Source organism: Pimephales promelas, chromosome 8 (assembly GCF_988280905.1).
Source record: "Pimephales promelas chromosome 8, fPimPro1.hap1.1, whole genome shotgun sequence".
In the NCBI taxonomy this organism is placed as follows: Eukaryota; Metazoa; Chordata; class Actinopteri; order Cypriniformes; family Leuciscidae; genus Pimephales; species Pimephales promelas.
In genome coordinates this window covers 18,816,373-18,838,986 of record NC_142776.1, presented here as the reverse complement: position 1 = coordinate 18,838,986, position 22,614 = coordinate 18,816,373, and the positions used below count along the sequence as shown (strand labels likewise).

Below are 22,614 nucleotides of genomic sequence, written 5' to 3'. Positions count from 1 at the left end.
AAATTTAAACTTTTCCTAAATGGTATAAAGGTTTAAAGGTTTATAAATGGTATAAAGGTTTTTCAAAATCATAAATAACCAATAAAAATACTACAGTTGCAGTTGCATTTCTTATATATATATATATATATATATATATATATATATATATATTGTGCTATATTGTTGTGCTTTTCTTCAACTTTTCTTACTCTTACTTGTAATTGACCCAGTTGCTAAAATGTCTCAAAGTTATTTTGCCGATGCCATTTGGTTGAAAGTTTTATCTCATGGAATTGCATTTATACATTTCTAAGTGTGTCTTTTGTGTTTAAACACTTACTGAGGTCACACTATGTGTTAATGTGTGGAACCGTGAGTTTGAAACCAGATTCCTATGAAATGAGCTAAGTCTGGCCTGGACGCTATAGATGGAAGGATTTGTTGGCAGGGCCTAAATGTATTTGCTCAAGCTGCACTAAAATAGCCTAACTCAGTGCTCAGGGCTCCAGGAAGTGGTGTGTGAAGTGAAAAAAAAAATGGGATTGAGCTATTGTCAGCATGAGCCCCTCCTCTGTTGACCCTAGGGAGGGTACTGTGGCCAAACCGCTCCGCTCGAGCGTAAGATACACGCTCTTCCTGTTGCAGCTTTCCTGTGTGCAGGCTTGCTGGGGAGGCTCTCTCTGTCCCTCATATTTACTCCGCTGAGAAATGATGACATTACCTCCCGCTCTCTTGGCAGCATGCACGGCTGATGGACGTCAGTGTCGTACGTCTGTACTGTTGCGCAGTAGGAAACACAGGGTTGAGCAGCTTAACGTGAAATACTCTAGATACTCATTGGCTCTTCCTCAGCCTTTACGCAACTAGGAGCATGTTCCAGTAAATGACAGTGTTGATGTGGTTTTGTTGTAAAGCTTGAATTAAAGGCATAGTTCAACGTAAAATAAAGTTGTCATTATGTACTACCATCATGTCGCTGCAGATCTTTCTTTCATGCAACTGGAAATATCTAGCAGAATATCAAGGGTAAAGGAGCAGACTTACGTTTGCATGAATGTTAACGCCCGTAATTCTGCCTTCTCTCCATGTCACAATTACTGTGCTAGATAACAAGTCGGTATGCAAATTACTTGTTAATAAACCGGTTGGAGCAAGACCTAAAAGTACGTCATTTTATTGAGACATTGACAATTGGAATTTTCAAACAGAAATATTACAAAAGAAATGCTGAACTACATATTACCACTGCCATTTTGATCGGTTTGTTTAAATGTTGCAGGGGACAAAAAGTAGACATGTCAAAGCTTTCCAAAATTGAGTTTACAGGTTAAATCATGACAACTAGCCTGGATGCCAGCCCGAACTCCGTCCACCACATTTTTTGGTCGGGAAGTTCGGTCTGGACTCGATCCATCGAGGAGAAATTATGATCAGGCAAAAAAACGTTCGGGCCAATCAAATTGCCAGGGCGGGCTTTATACGATGATGGACAGATGATCTGCAAGGACGTAATCATCACGTTATCAAAGAGCGCTTAACTGGTTTCCCTCAAAGATAAATGCAGCTGGAGACTTGAGATGTATAGATTCCGCTGTCGCGTCTGTTTTGAAATAAATCGACAGCGCATTCATTTTAATAGACAAACAGAAACTGCAATGAAGGCATTTGTCGTTTGGAAAGATATTTTTGCCGTCCTTCCTACATGCTTCGGCAAAAGTGTAACTTATCAGCTGGCTCTGACGGTCGTTAAGAAGATGGGACGTAATGAAAAGCCTGTGGTCGTTGTGGTTTCTCCTTTGGTTGCACTCATGGAGGATCAAGTAAAAGAAGCAACACTTGTCATTATTTAACTTCTAAAATAAGTAAGTTCTGTTGTTGACAACTGTATGCAAAGGAGTTGACTTACTGCGTTGCTCTGATTGGTTGTAGGTTTACCAACTATCCAATTGAGTGCAGAGGGGTTTTTTTTTCTTCCTGGTTCGGTTAAAACACGCCTCATAATCAATGCCCTACGGAGCAGTTTCAGACTCATATTCCAACAAGAATATGAATATGACGAAGTCAGGCTATCATGACATGTGACCGATTTTAAATCGTGTGTGTGAGTGTTTTGAACTGAATGGAAGTGCAAATGAGGGCCAGTAGACTGTTTGTTTGAAAAACAAATTTTACTTTCATTTTCTCTGTAGTGTTTTTTTGATTTATTATTATTCTAGGTTTGCATTTTTTCCATACTTGTTTAACATGCAGCATACTTGAGGGTTGTTACTCAGCAGTAGCTGTGATTAAGAGATTCTTTCTCTTCCAAGAGATAAATGTAGACCTCACAAGCAGAGTTCATCGTAAGCAATATTTTCTGAGCAGTTTTTGAGATTTTGAGGAACGGGAATCCTTATAGTTGCTGCTATCATTTCTGGTAATCTTAATGCAATTATTCATTGCATTAAGAACGTATGCAACCACAACTTCCTTGTATGTATCCAGAGATCACAGAAAAAAAGGATTTGCTTTGATAGCATGAACCATGAAATGACTTTGAAAAATGAAAGTGTTTGTTGTGCATTATTGAAGAACAGAGCCCAGACAGACTGCTCGTCTTCATATCTGATATGTGTTATCGGGTTCATAAAGGTGAGTCAATGCTGCACAGTGCACATTTTGTTTGTACAGAGAAAGAAGAAAGCCTTTCTACTTTCTCACCACACACAGAGCCCCTATTACACTCCACGATAAAACACCTTAAGAGAGACCCAAAAAAAAAGCGGTACGACATTGTGATCTGCTCATACAGGCTTTAAACTAAGATGAGTGAGCGTCATACTGTCATGACCTCCACATCCCCTCCGCTTTCATCTCTTCAAAGGTGCACTTATACAATGACAGTAGGGTAGAGAAAAGGTAAAAGGCCACCAGCAGCTCTGAGAATACCTAGTGATTCCAAGTGTTTATCTCTTTGTCAGTGCACTTAACACAGTGACAGTGGGGATAAAAGCTGATGATGCCATGAAAGAGCAAAAAGAAACTCAGAGTCCATTTGTGTACATATCAATATAATTCATGTGGAGATCTAGCTTTAATTAAGTTATGGGATTAATAATCTACATGACTTGCAAAACAACACATCATTTCCACTGTGTTTACTCTTTAGAATCGAGGCATCCAGTCCAGTTCTTGTAGACTTTATAGCTCCAACCCCAATTAGACAGCTGAACCAGCCAATCAATGTCTTAAAGATACTTAGCCAGGACTCGGGGCTTCCGACCACCAGGCTAAAGCGTCCGTCCAAAATGTCACGGTCATCATGCATGCTCGACCCCAGCACGAACTCTAATTAAATGAATCCTGCGGGGAGGATGGCCACCAACAAAACTTAACAAACCTTGTTCTTACTCCGGCTTTAAATTCTCTATATCCGGCAGTTTTCCAACAACGGACCGAACAGCTTTTCACACAGTCTTTCTCCGCTGCCATTACTGAACTCAAACAGTAATGGTTTTCAGCCTCTCCCTCTATTCGCTGATTGGTCCTACAAAAAATTGATTTCTGGAAACCTAAGAATATACAGCAGTCCCAGACGTAGTACTGAAGGAAAATGAAATTGAGCGGAAGTGCGTAGGAGGGCGCAGCCAGGCTAACTTCAAGGTGAACAAACACCCTCAACCCATTTTACCAGCTTTTCCAACGCTATCTCACGACCAATTCATACAATTCATATTTGTACGAGTGATTAAAAGGTGGCTAATTCGTACAAATTTGTGCGACCTCACTCATACCAATTTGTACGATTTGTCTAAACCCACGTTATGGGTATAGGGTCAGGGGTATGTCATTCGTATGAATCCATACGAATTGGGCAACTTGTAAAATATGTACGATATAGCAAAAATCGTACTAATTTATGCGAGTGAGGTTGTACGAATTGTTACACATAAGCCACCTCGTAAAATTCGTACAAATTGCCATGAGATCGCGTTGGCATTTCATGCCAGATTGACTTTCTCAATAGTGAAGGTATAAAAGCAAACAGACTTCTCAAGCAGGTCCGTGTTTTCTCCCCCACCCATCTCTCTTTATGCCATTCTGGTGTATTAATAGAAGCAGATGGTGGGTTCATTCATTGATGTTGCATCTGGTTGTTCCTGACTGAACTCTCCCTACTGTGCTGCCCCATTTCCTGTCCCGTCTTACCTCAGAAAGGGCCGCCTATCCCAAATGCAAACATCCTTCCTCGCCGCTCAGTTGATGGCGATTTTGTCTTTTGGCCCTCGTTCTGCTGTGCAGATGTGGCGAGATGCTCACACACTTGAAAGTGAAGCCGCTGTCTCTGAAGTCTCTCACCTGTCCCGTCTGCATTGCATTTGGCAGAGTTATGTGCAGACTAGCTTAAGGAATGTGTGAGGAGTGTTTAAAGGAAAATTCCAGGTTCAGTTCCAAGTTAAATTTCGATCGACAACATTTTTGGCACAATATCATTTAAAAACCAAAATTAATTTAAACTTGTTTAAACAAAAGAAAAAAATCTGTGTTTAAACATTGAAACATTGTATTGTATCAAGAGATGAATAATGTATGCATATTAACGTGATTTTAGTCTGAAAATAAACACCTATTAAAGGGTTAGTTCACCCAAAAATGAAAATTCTGTCAGTATTTACTCACCCTCATGTTTTTCCAAATCTCTATGTGTTTATTTGTTCTGCTGAACACAAAGGAAGATATTTGGAAGAATGTTTTAATCAAACAGATCTCATTCCCCATTGACTACCATAACCCTTTAACCTTTTGTGTTATGTTGTCCAATGTTACAGCTTCTTTAAATGACAACAACCAACAGAAGAAATAACGTTCTTTGGGGAAATTATAAGCTTCACATTTCTGCTTTCTTCTGAAAATGAGCCCCATTTATTTTCTTTGTGCCTTATTGTAACCTGAATTTTTGAGGGGGCTTTTTAAAAAAAAAAAAAAATGGAAGAGTCGAAAGTATTTTTTGTGGCCACACAATATTCTTATGCCACAAAAGTTCATTCAGTTGTACTTCAGCGCCACTCTTCTTCGCAAAATGAACCTGATGGTTTGAAGTGTAGCCATATGCCTGTGCCCCCTGAACCATATAAGATCATATCATGTGTGATTTTGCTATTTATTGTAATCAAAGTTTCTCTAAATTGTGGCGTTATTCACAGCTACAGTATATCATGAGTATTAAAAAGCAGCTTGACTTGACAATTTATCTGTACAGTATTCAAGACACTGCTGTAATTTGTTGAATAGGACAATTTGAGAGATGCACATGTTGGTAAATGTGGTAGTCAATCCAACACACTAACTGTGTGAAAATACGAACATTCAACGATATAAGATACTGGTATGTACTATGATTTTACAGATCACATTTTCATGTAAAGCATTTTTTTTTTCACAGTATGAAAATAGAGCACTTCTAATATTTCAGCAATTTAAAAGCACTTGTTAAGTGATGGTCATATCCACTATGATGATCACTGTAAAGCCAAACTTTAGAACAAAATAGCTTGTTCTTCTTCGTTTCTAGCTTTAAAATGACACTTATTTCCTAAAAATCGCTCACTTCGCTCACAAATCTCTCACAAATTGCTCGCTGCACTTTTAAGCAGGTGGTTGTTAATAGCTTAGTAGCACCCCCCACTTCAGATTCAAGAAGTTAAATTTAATGATTAATTGATTCATTGATTGTTAATTTAAACAACGATTGATTATTGGAATTTATGGAAATTGACATCCCTAATCTGATGTCTAATCTGCCTAATCTGAATTTGCACCTCGACTGAAATTTGTCAAATGTAATAATTAGTGGTGCACGATATATCGGCCGCCGATATAATATCGGCCGATTTGGTCAATTTTTTACACATCGGTATCGTTCCGATGTCAAAATAGGGCCGATGTGAACAGGCCGATGATCATTCCCTGTGTATTTGACGTGCGTGGGGGCGGGGATGTTTGTTTTTGCACGCGTATTAAAAGCGCAAGTGCGTTTAAACATCAAGCGCACGAAGACTGGAACTGGTGAGCTGTTTTCTGCCAGCCTTCCTAATGCGTATTTTTGTCCCGCCAAAGCCATATTTGACCGGTAAGTGATGTAGATGAGTGACTGGTGCGCTTGTTTAACTGAGGGAACGAGAGTCAATTAAAGCACCGGTCACGCACGCCGTCTTCAAAATGTCTTTCGCTTGTTTAAAGGAGGGAACAAGTGTGAAAGCACCGGTCACGCGCGCCGTCTTCAAAATGTCTTGCTCTCTCTCCCCCTCACGCATGTTTATGAATTGAGTTGACTGAATATCTTTGAGAATACACGATGGTAAAAGGTCGGAAGACCGAAGTTTTTTTCTTCTGAACTACTGGTTGTGAATTGTGAAACCACACTTTCAATAAACCAAAAAAAAACAAATCTATCGTGTTGATGAAATGTTTTCTGTGTCGACTGTCGAGACCATAGACTGTAAAAATAGGTCGAGACAAATCTCGTGCGATGTTCTAAACTGCCTGGATAATCACACAACGTGTGCCGTGGTTCCGTTAATGACACGTCCGATTCGCGAACTAATGACTCCTTTGAACCGATTCACTTTAATGAATGGTTAAAACAACTGATCTGTCCAACACTGAGCTCAAGATACATAAATCGGAAACACTTTACAATAAGGTTCCATTTATTAAAGTGTACATTAAATGTACACTTTAATAAATGGAACCTTCCTGTAAAGTGTAAGGTTAATAGATTAATAGAATGTTAACAAATTTTGTTAACATTCTATTAATATTAGTTTCTGTGGATATACTCCATGACAAAACTACCCCAGTCATTCTAGAATGATTCATTCTTTCCAAATAGAGCAATTCAAGTAATCTGGTGAAATTGTTTTTATATCACAATATATATCGCAGAAAAATAAAATATCACAATGTCATTTTTTACCAATATCGTGCAGCCCTAATCCTCGCTATGTGTTTTCTATACAGGGATATCGACATCGGTAAATATCGGTATCGGCCATAACAGCAATGTTAATATCGGTTATCGGTATCGGCCACAAATTTTCACATCGGTGCATCACTAGTAATAATAAGACCTTCCAGTTTTATGAACGTCACCATCTTTAATATTACTTGTGATTTGACCTGGGTTTGTTTGATTTTTGTTCATTCACACTGCCAGTGATTTTCCGGAATCAAAGAGTGCGTTCACACACAACCTGTAAAAATCCCATAAAGACACCTGACATTGATGTGATATGTAATGTCTCAGCAGCATCTTAAGTTTGCTTATGAGCTGCGATTTCTCCACGCTTGTGCATTTTTTTTCCTCTGATTTGATCATAAACTAGCGCATTATGTACCGTTTCACTAGCCTGCTTTCACTTAACTTTAACGCCATCGGTAACGCTTCCTTTTACAGTCTTGCTATGTACATACTATGTGTGACAGTAAGCGATATAGGGTTTTACTTTATATTTTCCAGTGATAATTGTCGACTACGCCACCCTGAATAATTCAGGGAATATCTAAATAACCCAGCAATTTGCATTAGGTCACAGGTTCGTGTGTGCCAGGAAGGTCAGAGACATGTACAAAGAATTTACAAAAAATAGTTTTTATTAATATATAAAAGAGTTAAAAAATGGTATGTCCTTGTAAAAAAAATGAGCGCACAGCGCTACATGCACAAATAATGGCAATTGACAAAAGGTGTCGTCACAGCGGGCAATATATAATGGCTACATCAGCAGTCCTCTACCCACGAGGGTAGGAGGAACAGCAAGAAACTCTACAAAGCTCAATTTACAGGTACTACAAACAAACAATATACCAAACCACCAGGCCGAGTCTGCCGGCGGAAGGACCACTTAATGGCTTTTCCAAAAGCACAATCCAACTCACGCACACACACGTCACCGTGCACCAAATCACACACAAACAGGCACTTCAAAAGTGTCACCCACTGCAACACCACCGCTATCACCATACAAGAGAAGGTCCTTCTGCCTGGCCACCTCAGTTCCTGAGAAAACAAATAAACTGAGTTTAATAAAAATTAAAAAAAACACACAACAATGACCACAGAGAAAATAAAAATAAAATAATCAAGGTCGATAACGATACGCACACATTTAGATAAAAGCAAAATCTAAACACTATTCACACATTAGAATTCAAGAAAAGAACACAGCAAAATCGAGCTAATGTAGTGCACACACACCCGCACATCGGCTCTCATACAAAGGACAGACCGATTATAACTTTTCGATTGCTTTAGAAGTAAAGGAAGTAGACGATGCAAATCCTGCTGCTGGTCCACGGCGCGATCGCAGTGTAAACACGTGGTTCTCAAATGCACTCAGGTTATTTTGAGCGCAATTCACTGCAGAACGGGAAGAAGATCGTACTGAAGACGATAGCAAAGAACGGTCCGGAGAATGAGAGAGGAGACCCACGCCTTAAAGAAAGCGAGATGTTACTATTGCTCTTTTATAACAATTTCCATCCATTTTACATAACACTTACCACAAGAGAATATTCCTCACATACAATTCCCTCGGGCTACTGTTTACACTTTACAGCAATCATCAAGACCGCCGATTAACTGGGATACAGGAAGCAACACATTAATGGTAACATAGCGACCCACTATTACTGCACCCCAGTACTCAATACAGAGACAGAACCTACCTGAGGGGTGAACAGACACTCACTCTGAACTCATAACGTGCACCGCCGGAAAAGTGCTGATTGACAACTACAATTTGAAAGAATAATATCAGTAAGGTTCCAAACACCTGATTTAAACCAGACGCGATCAAAACATACCTGAGTGAATGACGCACGCGGGCAGGCGGAGTAAAGACGCGACGCATCTTCGGACACAGCCAACCCGCATTAAATAGATGATACTATCCCCTGATAGGATGCCACAACTGTCAATCACTTAACTAATAATGTCACATATGTACTTATTGTACTAACCCTGAACCTACCCCTGACTCATGTACTTACCTTATATTAGTCAGTACTTTCTAGGTAAGTACACTGTAAGTACTGTACTGTAAAAGGAAGTGGTACCACACCATCATTACAACATAGCATTGATTATGGCTTTTGTTCACACAGTGTGAGTTCCGGGACTGAACCAAGGAGGTAATTCATTAGCCGGAAACTGAAGCTTCGCTTGGGTGCCGCCATTGTAGCAGATCACCTGCTGTTAGCATTCCATTGACTCACATTCATTTTGGCGTCACTTTGACAGCAAATAACTTTACATCTGAGGTGTCCAAAGACTCCATTTGTCCATTATTTATTTCTAAAGAAACTTTGCATGGCCCCGTTTTTGTAAAACTGGGCTAACGATTGTGTCATAACCATGGGACTATCTGTTGCACATTAGAGAAACTACCATATTTTTTGGTAGACAATATTTTACTGTCTATGAGGCAATCGGGGGGACATGGAGGCACAAAGTCAAGGGAGAAGCCCATAGATAGAGAGTCCATAAAAGTAATGGAACAAAATATTTCAACAACAGATTCGTTTCAGATATCAATTCAGATTTGTCTTGGCACAGCTACTAGAAGGTCAGATTGCTCACGTCACATCTACGTCGTCAAGCTCAGTTTGAGCCTGCGCAGTATGCTTGGCAATCAGGAAGTGAGTGCTTCTATTGGGCTTCAATTCTCTCCATTGAAATCAAGGGGGTCGCTGTGTCCATTTCTTTTACTGGCTATGTAATGAACACGGCAATGTTACCAAGTCCCCAACCCGGCATCGATCCCGGTATCAATCCCGGGTCATGTTTGAAGTTCTGTGTGAACGCAAACAAGGCGTTCTGGCAATTTTCTTGGGAATTTCCCGGGATCAATGCACTGTGTAAAAGGGGCTTTACTGTCACTATTACAAAAAACTATTGACAAAAAAAACAAACAATCTTTATGGGATTTTGTCACTATTGAGACAATATATTGTGATGTAGAGTATATAGACGATACGACAAGTAAATGCAGTTCCCAAACACTGGCAGTGTGATCGCTACGGGAAAAAAAATATTGTCTGAATTAGACATGATGACATTGCTATACTGCAAAGGACCCATGGAGTCTTACTGTCCCGGATGTTTCAGGGATGTAGGTGTGCGTTTGCATTTCACCTCTTTTCTTCATTCCTTCAGTCCGAGACACCCTGGAGACATGGGAGAAACTATCAGCCTGTGACTCACAGGCTAAATGTCCCAAGTACACACTGTAAATAAAACAACCTTTGTTGAGCACCTATACATTACACCTCTAAGGCATTCACTCAGCAATCTGTCATCTTTTGCCTGTCAAAATCAAGTATCTTAATGTCCTCTTATCTATAGAATTACCTTCATAGTCACAGCTAAACCTTTTGCTGCAGTTTGCCAATTTTATGTGGGCGGGGATCTTTTTTGTGACTCCCAGCTCTCCATTTAAACAAACACGTACACCTCTGTCAACACTCCTCACCCCCTTCTTTCTCTTCCCAAAGCATCACTGTGAAAGAGGCTGTCTTTTTTCCCATGCTTCATGGCTGTCTGATAACACCAGGCTCTCTGAGATTAGCTTGCATGAGGGTCTGTTAAACTGGTTACCTCTGCCTAGTATGTTTTGATGTCTAGCCATAAGCTATCTCCTACTTTACAAGCTGGAGTGATAGCACAGTCTTCATTGTCCTCTCTGTGCACTGTGCATTCAACGGCCTTATTGTGTTACAACAGCACAATTTTAGGCACAACCGTCGCTTAGCAATCAGACCGTGTGAAGGAGAGATAACAGAACATAGTAGGACAGGGGATAAAAAAATAACTTGTTCTTCTTAGAACTTTGTAACCCACGCCCCCACCCAGGAACACAGTGCTCAATTGATGTACGTCTTAAGACGCTATGTTCAGAATGCTGAAGACTTAATGTGCATACTTGCTGGATTCTGTCCCAGCGATGGTGGTCCAGTCAGACTTGGGCTGTCACTGTGGTCAAAGGCTCTCATGAGGTATGACCAGCCGACAAATTCCTTTCTGAGCACTGGAAACGCAGCTGTATACATAATTCTCCTCAAGTCTTGAAAAAAAAAACCTTCTAGTCCTTCATGTGAATTTGAATAATGTTGTTAATGTGAAAGGATTACTGTAGGGTACAAACCAAAAAAATGTGCGACAGAAAGCACATAGTAGCACATACTGCATTTTTTTAACATGTTTAAAGTCAGTGAGGGTTGTTATTAGTGGTGCTTGCTAAAGCAAAGCCTCTGGAAATATGTTTGTATATCCATGATTTCGAAAAATTTTGGGGTTAACTATCCCTTTAATGTTGATTAATTAAACAACTTCATTCAGTGCTGAACAATTCAGTTCGATAACTAACTGGCCACAATTAATTAAGTTATTAAAATTTATGCCACATTTGTTTAATAGTTAATAGTTTTTAATAGTACTGTGAATCAGACTATAATAGTCCCATTGTATGTGTTTGTATGCTGTCACAAGGTTTAACAAGAAATCTGTTTTCTTGCCCTTGCTTGCCATAATATCTTTTTATTTAATTATGTTTGGTTCCTTAAATCATTATGGTTATTAAGAAAATGCTACTACTTTTTTTTTTTTTTTACTAACGGCAGTTAGCAACCTCCTAGCAGGGCCCTAGCAACCATCCATAATACCGTTGTAACCACATCAACCCTTCTTAACCATGTAGACCACCCTGGCATTGCAGCAACATTGTTCTTCAGAAAATGTAGAAATTTAATTTGCAATTTGTAAAACAGATTTGAAAGTAATTTCGCACTCTCTGTGCTGCTGCTGTGGTGGTCTCAGTACGCCAGGGCACTGTTATTCCTGGAGTGCTACATCAGAGGCTGGGCCGATGGCTGGAGCCGTCTGGTTCTGGCTGAGATCCAGCAGGCAACAGCAGTGCCAGAGAGAGAGGGAGGGAGGAGCGGGCCCGTCTGCAGAGGTGTGGGTGGCCCAGTGGGCAGCTCAGTCAGAAGCAGTATTGCTCTGGGCCCCAAGGTGGTCTGTGCCCTGCCTTTTGGTGGTCTTACTTAGTTTCCTCTTCTTGTTGTTTGTTAGTGATTCAGCTTGAGTCACACACTTAAAAGCTGGTTACAGTCCCCTCTCGTTTTATCCTCTCACTAGCTGTCTCTTACACTCTTTCTATACGTTTGCAAGACAAACAAACATCCCAACCCCTCATGACCTGCACGTCTATAGATGAACACCAGCTATCCAATGCAATATCTGCTTTTCATTCAGTCTTTATCCTACCTTATTACGAATGTTTGGTGTGAAAATTCAGTGTGATTTCATTTGCAATAAAGGACTGTTAATCCACCTGTTCAGAAAGACAAACATATTTGCTTGACGTCAATGTGAAGGATTTTATTTATTTTTTACGGTGAGTTATAATAGGCCCGCATGATTCAAGGACTAACTAGAAAAAACAGGTTTACTTTGTTTGTAGGTATGTGCAGTTTCACTGTAAAAAAAATTGTTGCTTCAACTTAAAAAAAACTTAAAGCTACACTGTGCAACTCTTTTAGTTTATTCTTAGCTAAAAACTCTTAGTTCTTTCAAAAATATATGTGCTCATTAATGTATATTTACTTCGTTCAAGTAATAAAGTATTCTCGTGAGTGTATAATATGCCATTGAAAATACATACGGGTAAGGGGATCTAATGTCGGTCGCCAGGTTGCCCCTCCATCTTAAAAGTACATTAGCCAAAGAGGGACATACCCGTTAATTCAAGCTTCGCCTTTCGCATTTACGTTTGAATTAACAATCATGGACGAGGTCGAACTGGAAGCCATGTTAATCTAGGACTACATTGGCCACCGTAGGATCTAAAACGAAATTGGAATTGAGAGGAACAGAAACTAATATTCACTGGATGGTCATATACCTTTTCACCGCTAGATGGGGGTAAAAATCACACAGTGTAGCTTTAAGTGTTCGTGCTGCCTTCATTTTTATGTTTTGTCAACTCAAATATTTAAGTTGTCACTTAGTACAGCTTCACATTTCAAGGTACATTTCACTTACTTTAAAGGGTTAGTTCACCCAAAAATGAAAATTAAGTCATTAATTACTCACCCCCATGCTGTTCCAACCCCGTAAGACCTTCGTTCATCTTCGGAACACAAATGAAGATATTTTTGATTGAATCTGAGAGCAAGATCAGTCCTACATAGACTGCCTAAGGGACTGGCTCTTGACGGCCCATAAAGTCATTAAAGAAAAGGTTTAAATATTCCGTGTGCCTACAGTGGCTCAATTATAAGTTTATCAAGCGACGAGACTACTTTTTGTGCGAAAAAAACATAAATAACGACTTTATTCGACCCTTCCATTACTTCCTTATGGGCGCATGCGCGAGAACTGAGACGAGGACGTTCTCCTTCGACAACTTCTTGTTACCGGCTGCTCACCGCTTAGGAGTATTACTGCCACCTACCGTATAAAATGATGATCCATATATAAGGCGCTCCGGATTATAAGGAACACTGTCGTTTTTTGAGAAGAATAAAGGCTTTTAAGTGCACCTTATAGTGCGGAAAATACGCTAATTGAAAAGCGTATGTACAGCGCGCATCTTCCTCTGCTTGTAAACAGAAAGTTTTGCGCTTCCCGCTATATCAGCACATCATCTTATACAGTGAACGAAGGTCTTACGGGGTTGGAACAGCATGGGGGTGAGTAATTAATGACTTAATTTTCATTTTTGGGTGAACTAACCCTTTAAGTTGAAACAATAATTGGTCAATATTTTGTCACTATATATCAGTATGGCTGTATGGTTTTTTTTTAATCATTGGTCTGAACAGAAAAATGTCATGCCAAACATTTGTGTTGGTGTGAACAGGCCTTCACTCTTGAAATGCCACAGTTGTTTTTGGAGGCAGGGTCAAAGCGAGGGCAGAGGGGAGAGATTTAACAAAAGACTGGAGGGTGCGGCATCAGCCTGAGCTTTTGGAGTGTGCTTGACTTTTGGGTCTCTCTCTCCAAAGCTGTAATTACAGTCGAGACATCCAGATGAGCCGTGCGGCACAGCTCAGTGCACTTCGAGTGTCCTCTCTCCTCAGCGGCCAGCTGTACTGGCCAGAATCCTATGTCCACTCCACATTTAAGCCAGCGGTTTGCCTGCTGGATGATTCAAAGTCACTGTTGCGTAGACAGCAGAGGGCATATGCTAACAGCACTATAGTGATGGTAATATCACCGACTTCCCAGCACAGAAAGGACAAGTTCTAGAGCAAAGGAAGAGTTTTATCGGCGCAAACGTGAGAGGAATAAATAAAATCCCATGGGTCAGGATATGCAGTTATTAGCGAGCCCTTTCTCTGCTGAGTCCAGGCACACAGACGCCCCCGCTTCCTGCTCCTTTGCTATTTATACGTTCATACACATCTTTAATCATTTATAGTGCAGGGAGAGGAGTGAGTGGGTTAATGAAACGGATGTGAGCTTTTGGAAGGCTTGCTTGGCGCTGGTTTTGGCAGTTAATCATATTGTAATCTTGATTCCACACGTGAACCTCTGCTTGGATGGTGTGAGTGGATGAGAATAACAATCGACCTAAAAAGGTCAGAGGTCACCAGTGTGCAAGTAGTGAATGGAGTTTGATTGGCACAGCTCTTGAGCCATGTCTGTCTGCGTCACAGTTCTCCTCTCTGTGCTGTGTCTGCAGTAAATTGACTCGTTGTCTCGAAGAAGCCACTCCAAGCAAATGAACCGTTACCTCACAGGAACACTGTGCCCTTTCACAGAGCTACTACATTCTTACTCAACCTTGACTGGGATCAAATGAACAAAATCTGTCCTTGGACAAATCATATTGTCTAGTTCTTTTAGTTTCACACTAAATCAAACATTAATAGAGACAAATTATTGTTTTAGTCCGAAGCGCATGCAAACATACAGTTCTGATTTATTACAGTTCGTACTAACCACAATTATCACCGTTGTTTATTTAATTATTCAGTGTTGTTTCTTTCAATTACAAATGTACACTGTATACATTGAGAAAAATATGAAGACGGAGACATACACAAAATGTACTTGTGAAGCTCAATTGTAACTCGATTTAAACAAAAGCCATGGAGGCCAACAGTTTAACCTGTTTAGGTTGTGTACCTGTGAGTACCTCTTGATTCATCTAAAATTAGCAACCTGGGATGCTTTATTGTCCTGAAAATGTCATCATTAGTAAACTGCTATCGGTGGAGGCGTCATGTTTTGTCTATACTTGTTAAGCTGCTGCTAACTGTGTTCTCTGGGCTGTAATGTATGGATGGCCCCTTGACCTCAGGGCTTGTGGGAGCAACTACAGCCTCTGTCTCACACTAATTATGTCACTACATTAACAAGTAGTTGTTATCCAAACCTCTTAACCCCTAGCTATGTCTGGTGTGCGACCAGATAAGGTCACCTCCCAACACAGACCTCCGTGTAGAGATAGCAGCCCTGTGCCGGTGGAACGGGAGACAACCATACACTCTTCCTCTGAATTCTTGATAAAGCTGTGTCTGGGCTTCTCAGGAAGTTGGATATATGGGTTTGTTGTGCTAGAGATTATGCGGCTGACGATGTAGCAATATGGAAGCCACTCCAATAAACATTCCCCCTGTTGTCAAAACCGACAAAAAGATAAAACAATACATTGCTATTTTTATTTGATCTTTATTTCTTGACAGTTTTCTTGAATATTTACAATGAATATTTACTTAAATAATTGTCAAATTTTACAACTACATTTTAATTTTTTTTAAATGTATTTCCTATGTTGCATGTTCTTACTGTAACAACAACATAAAATTATGCATAATCTTATTTTTATTTTTAACCCTCACCATCAAGTACATGTTAATAATTAATATTACTCGGTAATTAAGTATATAATTACACTGAAACAATGACACCATAAAGTCCCCATGAAATCAAAATGAAAGTTGTTTGGCTTTTAGTATACGTATATGGCATGTGCTCCAAAACAATGACAAAGTTCACATTTAGAACATAAGCATTTAAAACTTTCTCACTTCCGCCAATATGGATAAATGATTTTGATGACATTACTCTGCACTTACGCTTCTCAACAGATTTTCTGTCCAATCAAATGATCTCTAGAATCTAAAGCATCCCACATTAAAGAGTAAATAGACACCGAAGCAGTGGCTAAAACATGCTATTTTCTACACTGTGAATGGCACATAGCGCACTATATAGGGGGTAGGGAACAATCCAGACTGTGTAAATATGCTTTCCATTGGGGTGAATGAAGTCTGGTTTCACTATAGAGTCACGTGAATGGCCGCAGCTCTGGTCCAGATACATGATAACACAGAGCGGAATGCGGATCATATAAGCGAGTCGGCGCAGACCACAGAACGTATCTGACCCATTTGAATTCTGTATAGGATGCTATGTTTTAAAGTGATGGAGGAGATAAGGAGGAGAAACAGTTTGAGATTAGGAGGAAACAGTGGCTTTACCAAGCTGTGATAACAAAACGCTTTAGCTGTTCAATATGTCCCACCCTGTCTTCCTGTTTCAATGAGAATTACGTCAACACATTGAATAATGCTGCGCTCTTCAAGGCACTTCAGTGAGACTTTAAAATAAAGTGTAACCTGTCGTTTGTAAAATTGATGAATTCGTATATATATATAAATATATATATATATATATATATATATATATATATGAAGAGTTCAGATGCAAAAGCCTCTAAGTGCCATTTGAAATTTTCTTCTAGAATGATAATTTTTATCAAGCTTGTATAATTAAGTTCAGTGATTTCACTTAAATGGCAATGATAATTACCTATTAATTGTTATTTAAGTGAAATTACTGAACTTAAATATACAAATGGCATTTAGAGGCTTTTGCATCTGAACTCTTCATATACTGTATATATTCAGTGTGGAGAACATGTATTTGATACACTGCAGATTTTGCTGGTTTTCCCACTTACAAAGCATGTAGAAGTCTGTAATTTTTATCATACCTGTAGGTACTCTTCCACTGTGAGTGATGGAATCTTAAACAGAAATCCAGAAAATCACATTGAATATGATTTTGAATTTTGTTTGCAATTACAGAGTTCATACGTTTCCTATAGTTCTTGACCAGGTTTGCACACACTGCAGCAGGGATTTTGGGCCACTCCTCCATACAGACCTTCTCCAGATCCTTCAGGTTTTGGGGCTGTCGCTGGGCAATATGGATTTTCAGCTCCCTCCATATATTTTCTATTGGGTTCAGGTCTGGAGACTGGCTAGGCCACTCCAGGACCTTGAGATGCTTCTTACGGAGCCACTCTTTAGATGCCCTGCCTGAGTGTTTCAGGTCGTTGTCATGCTGGAAGACCTTGCCATGACCCATCTTCAACGCTCATACTGAGGGAAGGAGGTTGTTGGCCAAGATCTCGAGATATCCTCCCCTCAATATGGTGCAGTCGTCCTGTCCCGTATGCAGAAAAGCATCCCCAAAGAATGTTGTTTCCACCTTCATGCTTTACGGTTGGGATGGTGCTCTTGGGGTTGTACTCATCCTTCTTCCTCCAAACACGGCTAGTGGAGTTTAGACCAAAAAGCTCTATTTTTGTCTCATCAGACCACATGACCTTCTCCCATTCCTCCTCTGGATCATCCCGATGGTCATTGGCAAACTTCAGATGGGCCTGGACATGCACTGGCTTGGGCAAGGGGAGCTTGCGTAGGCTACAGGATTTTAATCCTTGACAGTGTGCTAATGAGTGTTGCTAATGGTTTTCTTCGAGACTGTGTTCCCAGCTCTCTTCAGGTCATTGACCATTTATCACCTTCCTCATGATCATTGAAGCCCCACAAGGTGAGATCTTGCATGGAACCCCAGACCGAGGGAGATTGACCGTCATCTTAAACTTCTTCCATTCTGTAATGATTGCTCCAACTGTTGTTACCTTAGCCTGCTTGCCTATTGTCCTGTAGCCCATCCCAGCCTTGTGCAGATCTACAGATGTATCTAATGTCCGCACAAAGCTCTCTGGTCTTGGCCATTGTGGAGAGGTTGGAGTCTGTTTGATTGAGTGTGTGGACAGGTGTCTTTTATACAGCTAATGGGTTCAAACAGGTGCAGGTAATACAGTGGAGAACAGGAGGGCTTCTTAAAGAGAAACTAACAGGTTGGTGAGAGCCGTAATTCTTACTGGTTGGTAGGCGATCAAATACTTATGTCATGCAATAAAATGCTAATTAATGACTTAAAATCATATAATGTTATTTTCTGGATTTTTGTTTTAGATTCCGTCACTCACAGTTGAAGTGTATGATACAAATTACAGACTTCTACATGCTTTGTAAGAGGGAAAACCTGCAAAATCAGCAGTGTATCAAATACTTGTTCTCCCCGCTGTATATTTAATTTTTGTATTAATTTTTTATTGTGAAATTCCACTGAAATTGATATCTACTACCAAAAATGTTGTATTGATTTCTCAATAGAAGTGGTCAGCTTTCTCACTGAAAGCTAAACATCCTCTCCATATCTCTTGATCAATGAGAGACCACCTGCCTCACTCACACCATTTCCTTTACCATTTGTATTGCACAACTGTTTAAGCGAACAGTATTGCACAGGAGTTGTTTTACACAACTCCTTCTCTCTGTGCAGTGTGCACCATTGCGCATGATGAGTTGGCAGAGTAAGCGGTGACCATGGTTTACGGAAAGAGTGCTCTGCAGGAACAGTCAGTAGCTGCAGAGACTGAGCTGCTGGCAGCATGGGATCTTCTGTTTTCTGTTCACACACAGCTTGCTTTGGTTCTCCCTCCTGCAGTCGTAAAGCAATACAGAGGCTGCTGACCCAGTGAAAAAGCCCCTCGTTGGGGGTTTGACGCACTAAACACCCCCCACCCACTGCAGGAGTCAAAGGGGCCCTCGGTGCCTCCTCAGAGAGATATATGTGTTAACATGCATTTACATACAGACAAATTTCCTGTCTTACACACGTTTTGCATGAGAATTCTGCTGTATAGTTCATGAATCATGGGACTGGAATAGCTTTGATCTGCTGTTGGCTGCTCAGAGTGCATGTCAATATCAACTTTTTTGTGTTGTTGTTTTCTATCCAGGTCTGTGAAGATTATCAAAGATGTCATCTAAGCAAAACTCTAATAATATAGCCCAGGCCAGAAGGACTGTTCAACAGCTACGGATAGAAGCTAACAAAGAGAGAATAAAGGTAAATAAATTGTTAATTATCATTAAATAAAAACACTTGGAACATTTGGTTTAATTTGTTTCTCATTATGCTAAAGATGCTGTGAAATTGTTAAATAATTGTGCCTTCACATGATTTTTTTATTAAATTTTAATTAAATTAAAATAAAGTTGAAAAATATGGAAACACCTTCAAGACTGTTTAAATGGCATACTAAACGGCACTTCATGAGATGGCTGAGAAAATGAGAAAGCTGAGCTGTAAATCTAGAAACAGGATGGTTTGAAGGAGCTAAATTATAGTTTTTTTATTATTATTTTTATTTTAACTGAATTTAATTCACATTTATTTATTTATTTATTGCTCAAAAGAAAATTCCTGTACATCCATGTGTGCTATTTTTAGGTCTGTCAGTTTAATATTTTATTGTATTTTATTTAACACATTATGTAAAACATAAAAATAATATATGTTTAATATATACTATTTATTTTATTTTTATTTTTTGCTAGGGAATTGGATAGCCCTTTGACCCCTTCCCATTAATTTGACTAAATGTAATAATTTGATAAAAATATTGAAATAATTGACAGTCCTAGTTGTTTAATACTTTTGATGGCTTTACTTTTATTTTGAAATGTGGTATTGGTTAAAGAACTGAATTTGTAAGTTATAGGCTCACACGTACGTCATTGCATGGACAAAAAAGAATTGAACTATTCTTCTTTATGTTTTGCAGAAGAACAAAAGTCATGTAATTGACAGAATATTCTTTTTTTTAACAAACTAACAATGAAATCTGTACTTCTTTCTTCTGTGAAACGGGATAAAATTATTTTGAATAATGACTTTTTTTTGTCATACTATAAAAGGCAATGGCATTCACTATTGTCTTGGACAAAACTGATATTCATTGCATGGACCAAATTGTGGGAATATTATCTTTTTGCATTTTACATATGAACAAAAGTCATATAATTGACAGAATTTTGAATGAACTATCACTTCAATCTCTAAATTAATTTACTTGTACACAAATCTCTCAAATTTCACATTGGGTTTCTTCTTTTAGGTGTCTAAAGCTTCTGCAGACCTCATGCACTACTGCAGCGAACATGCCAAGTATGACCCTCTGCTTATGGGTATCCCAGCCTCAGAAAACCCCTTTAAAGATAAAAAGCCCTGCACTATATTGTAGTGGGATGCTTGAACTCTTGATGTGTGTTTTGATGTTCCTTTTATTGTTATTTTTTAGAGAGAGAATATGATCTTCAAACATCCATTCCCTATTTGCCTTAAAGTGAACTAAACCCCAAGCCATTATTTGATTGTATCCACAAATCTCCTGACTTGAAATGTCCATGTTGTCTATGAAAAGGAGAGTCAAAGCACCTAGTAAACAAATCATTTGTGGTGCAAAGACAAAACCAACCCATGAATGATTTTGTAGCTTTAGGGCACAGCACAGCACAGATGACTTGTTTGCTTTGTGATGGAGTCCACTGATGTGGTTGTGTCTCCTGCAAATAAAGGGTGAGGTCAGAGTGGGCGGTTCTCATCCGCACTAGTATCACAAAGCACAGGAAACGATAATTTAATGACTGCAGTCTGTAATATATATATCTGCAGATAAGCAGAGCCTCATCTGCAGTGCTTTTAAAGGTGTCCGGTCACAGGGAGTGTGGAGGGTTGATGTGAGGGGTGAAATGTCAGCATCATGAATGTGTGAAGGGTCCTTGTGCTCATTGGAGGAGGAAACAGGTGTCGTTGGAAGCGTCACATTGACGCAATGCTGCACCAGCCCTCCCTCATTAACTCACTCTTTGAACAAAGGAGTGATACAAAGCTAACTGCTCCTGTCAAAACATTACACACAACGTCGTGCCCTTTTCTATATCTCTTTTTCTCCAGGGGAGCTGTGTTTCAAAAGTTCAACAATTGCCTAAACTTGCAGATCAGCATTTTAAAGGGATAGTTCACCCCAAAATGAAATTTCTGTCAGTAATTACTCCCCCTCATGTTGTTCCAACCCCGTAGGACTTTCGTTCATCTTCGGAGCACAAATGAAGATATGTTTGATTAAATCTGAGACCTGGATCACTCTTCCATAGGCTTCTTAAGGGATTGAAACGGGCCAGCCCAAAAGTTATGGAAGACATCGTTAAAATAGTCCGAGTGACTACAGTGGCTCAATCTTAAGTTTATCAAGCGACAAGAATACTTTTTGTGCGAAAAAAAATAAAATAAAAAAAAATAACGACTTTATTCAACTATTTATCTCCTTCTCTGTTGGCCTCGAGATTTCACGTTGTGAAACTATGCAAAGCTTATAGGTTGTACGTCGATCCCTTATGAAGCCTATGGAGGAGTGATCCAGCTCTCAAATTTAATTAAAAATATCTTAATTTGTGTTCCGAAGATGAACGAAAGTCTTACGGGGTTGGAACAACATGAGGGTGAGTAAATACTTACAGAAATTTCATCTTTAAGAGTGACCTAATACAAAATGATGTGTTCGTGTGGAAATGTTGTTTATTCCAGCCAGACAAAATGTGGGTAACAATTTACAATAAGGTTCACTTAAATGATTACTTGAAATGTTAAAGGACAACTCCGGCGCAAAATGAACCTTTGGTCTAATTACACATTGCTACCTAGTCAACCGTTATCTGAGATTTGTTTTCATGATTGCCGAATGTAAATAGTTTTATCTCTAAAAACAGTTTAGCCTATAACGCTAGTATAATGCTAGTATATGGGGCATAGAGTAATGACAAATAAAAATCGCTTGTTATTACCACTAACAAGGCTCAAAATAGCCCCACACCAACACGACAGCATAATAAGTGTCCCTACATTCAAACCGAAGCATTGAGAACTTTGTTAGTGTCCATACAGTTTAATAAGAAGATATTTTATACACACAGTCAACTTCGCGAATACAGGAAGAAGCCATCTTGGAAAAATAGTCTCCACCAGTCGATCTACGAGCGCCGATCCAAGTGCGCTGAACTGTGCAGAATCTCATATGGTCCGTTGTTTCCGGAAGAAACACAAACACAAACTGTTTACTTGTCTTCAATATGTACACGTAGCCTACTGTTCGCGCTCACCTTATCACCTTATTCACATCTCAACAGCGCACTTGGATCGGCGTTCGTAGATTGACTGGTAGAGACTATTTTTTCAAGATGGCTTTTTCCTGTATTCGCGAAGTTGACCGTATGTATAAAATATCTGCTTATTAAACTGTATGGACACTGACAAAGTTCTCAATGCTTCGGTTTGAATGTAGGGACCCTTGTTATGCTGTCATGTTAGTGGTAGTAACAAGCGATTTTTATTTGTCATTACTCTATGCCCCATATGCTAGCATTATATTAGCGTTATAG

The 22,614-nt window shown here is 39.5% G+C and overlaps 1 protein-coding gene across 2 annotated transcripts in view; it reads left to right on the top strand.

Moving 5' to 3' along the window:
- The window catches only part of gng12b (guanine nucleotide binding protein (G protein), gamma 12b), a 60,339-nt gene extending 38,860 nt beyond the window's left edge, over positions 1-21,479 (top strand). For both annotated transcript variants that reach the window (XM_039691585.2, XM_039691584.2), the window contains exons 2-3: positions 19,134-19,243; positions 20,295-21,479. In XM_039691585.2, coding sequence (XP_039547519.1) covers positions 19,154-19,243; positions 20,295-20,420 — 216 coding nt within the window. In that variant the 5' untranslated portion in view covers positions 19,134-19,153 and the 3' untranslated portion in view covers positions 20,421-21,479. The remainder of the gene's footprint in view (positions 1-19,133; positions 19,244-20,294) is intronic.
- Positions 21,480-22,614: the final 1,135 nt, after the last annotated feature.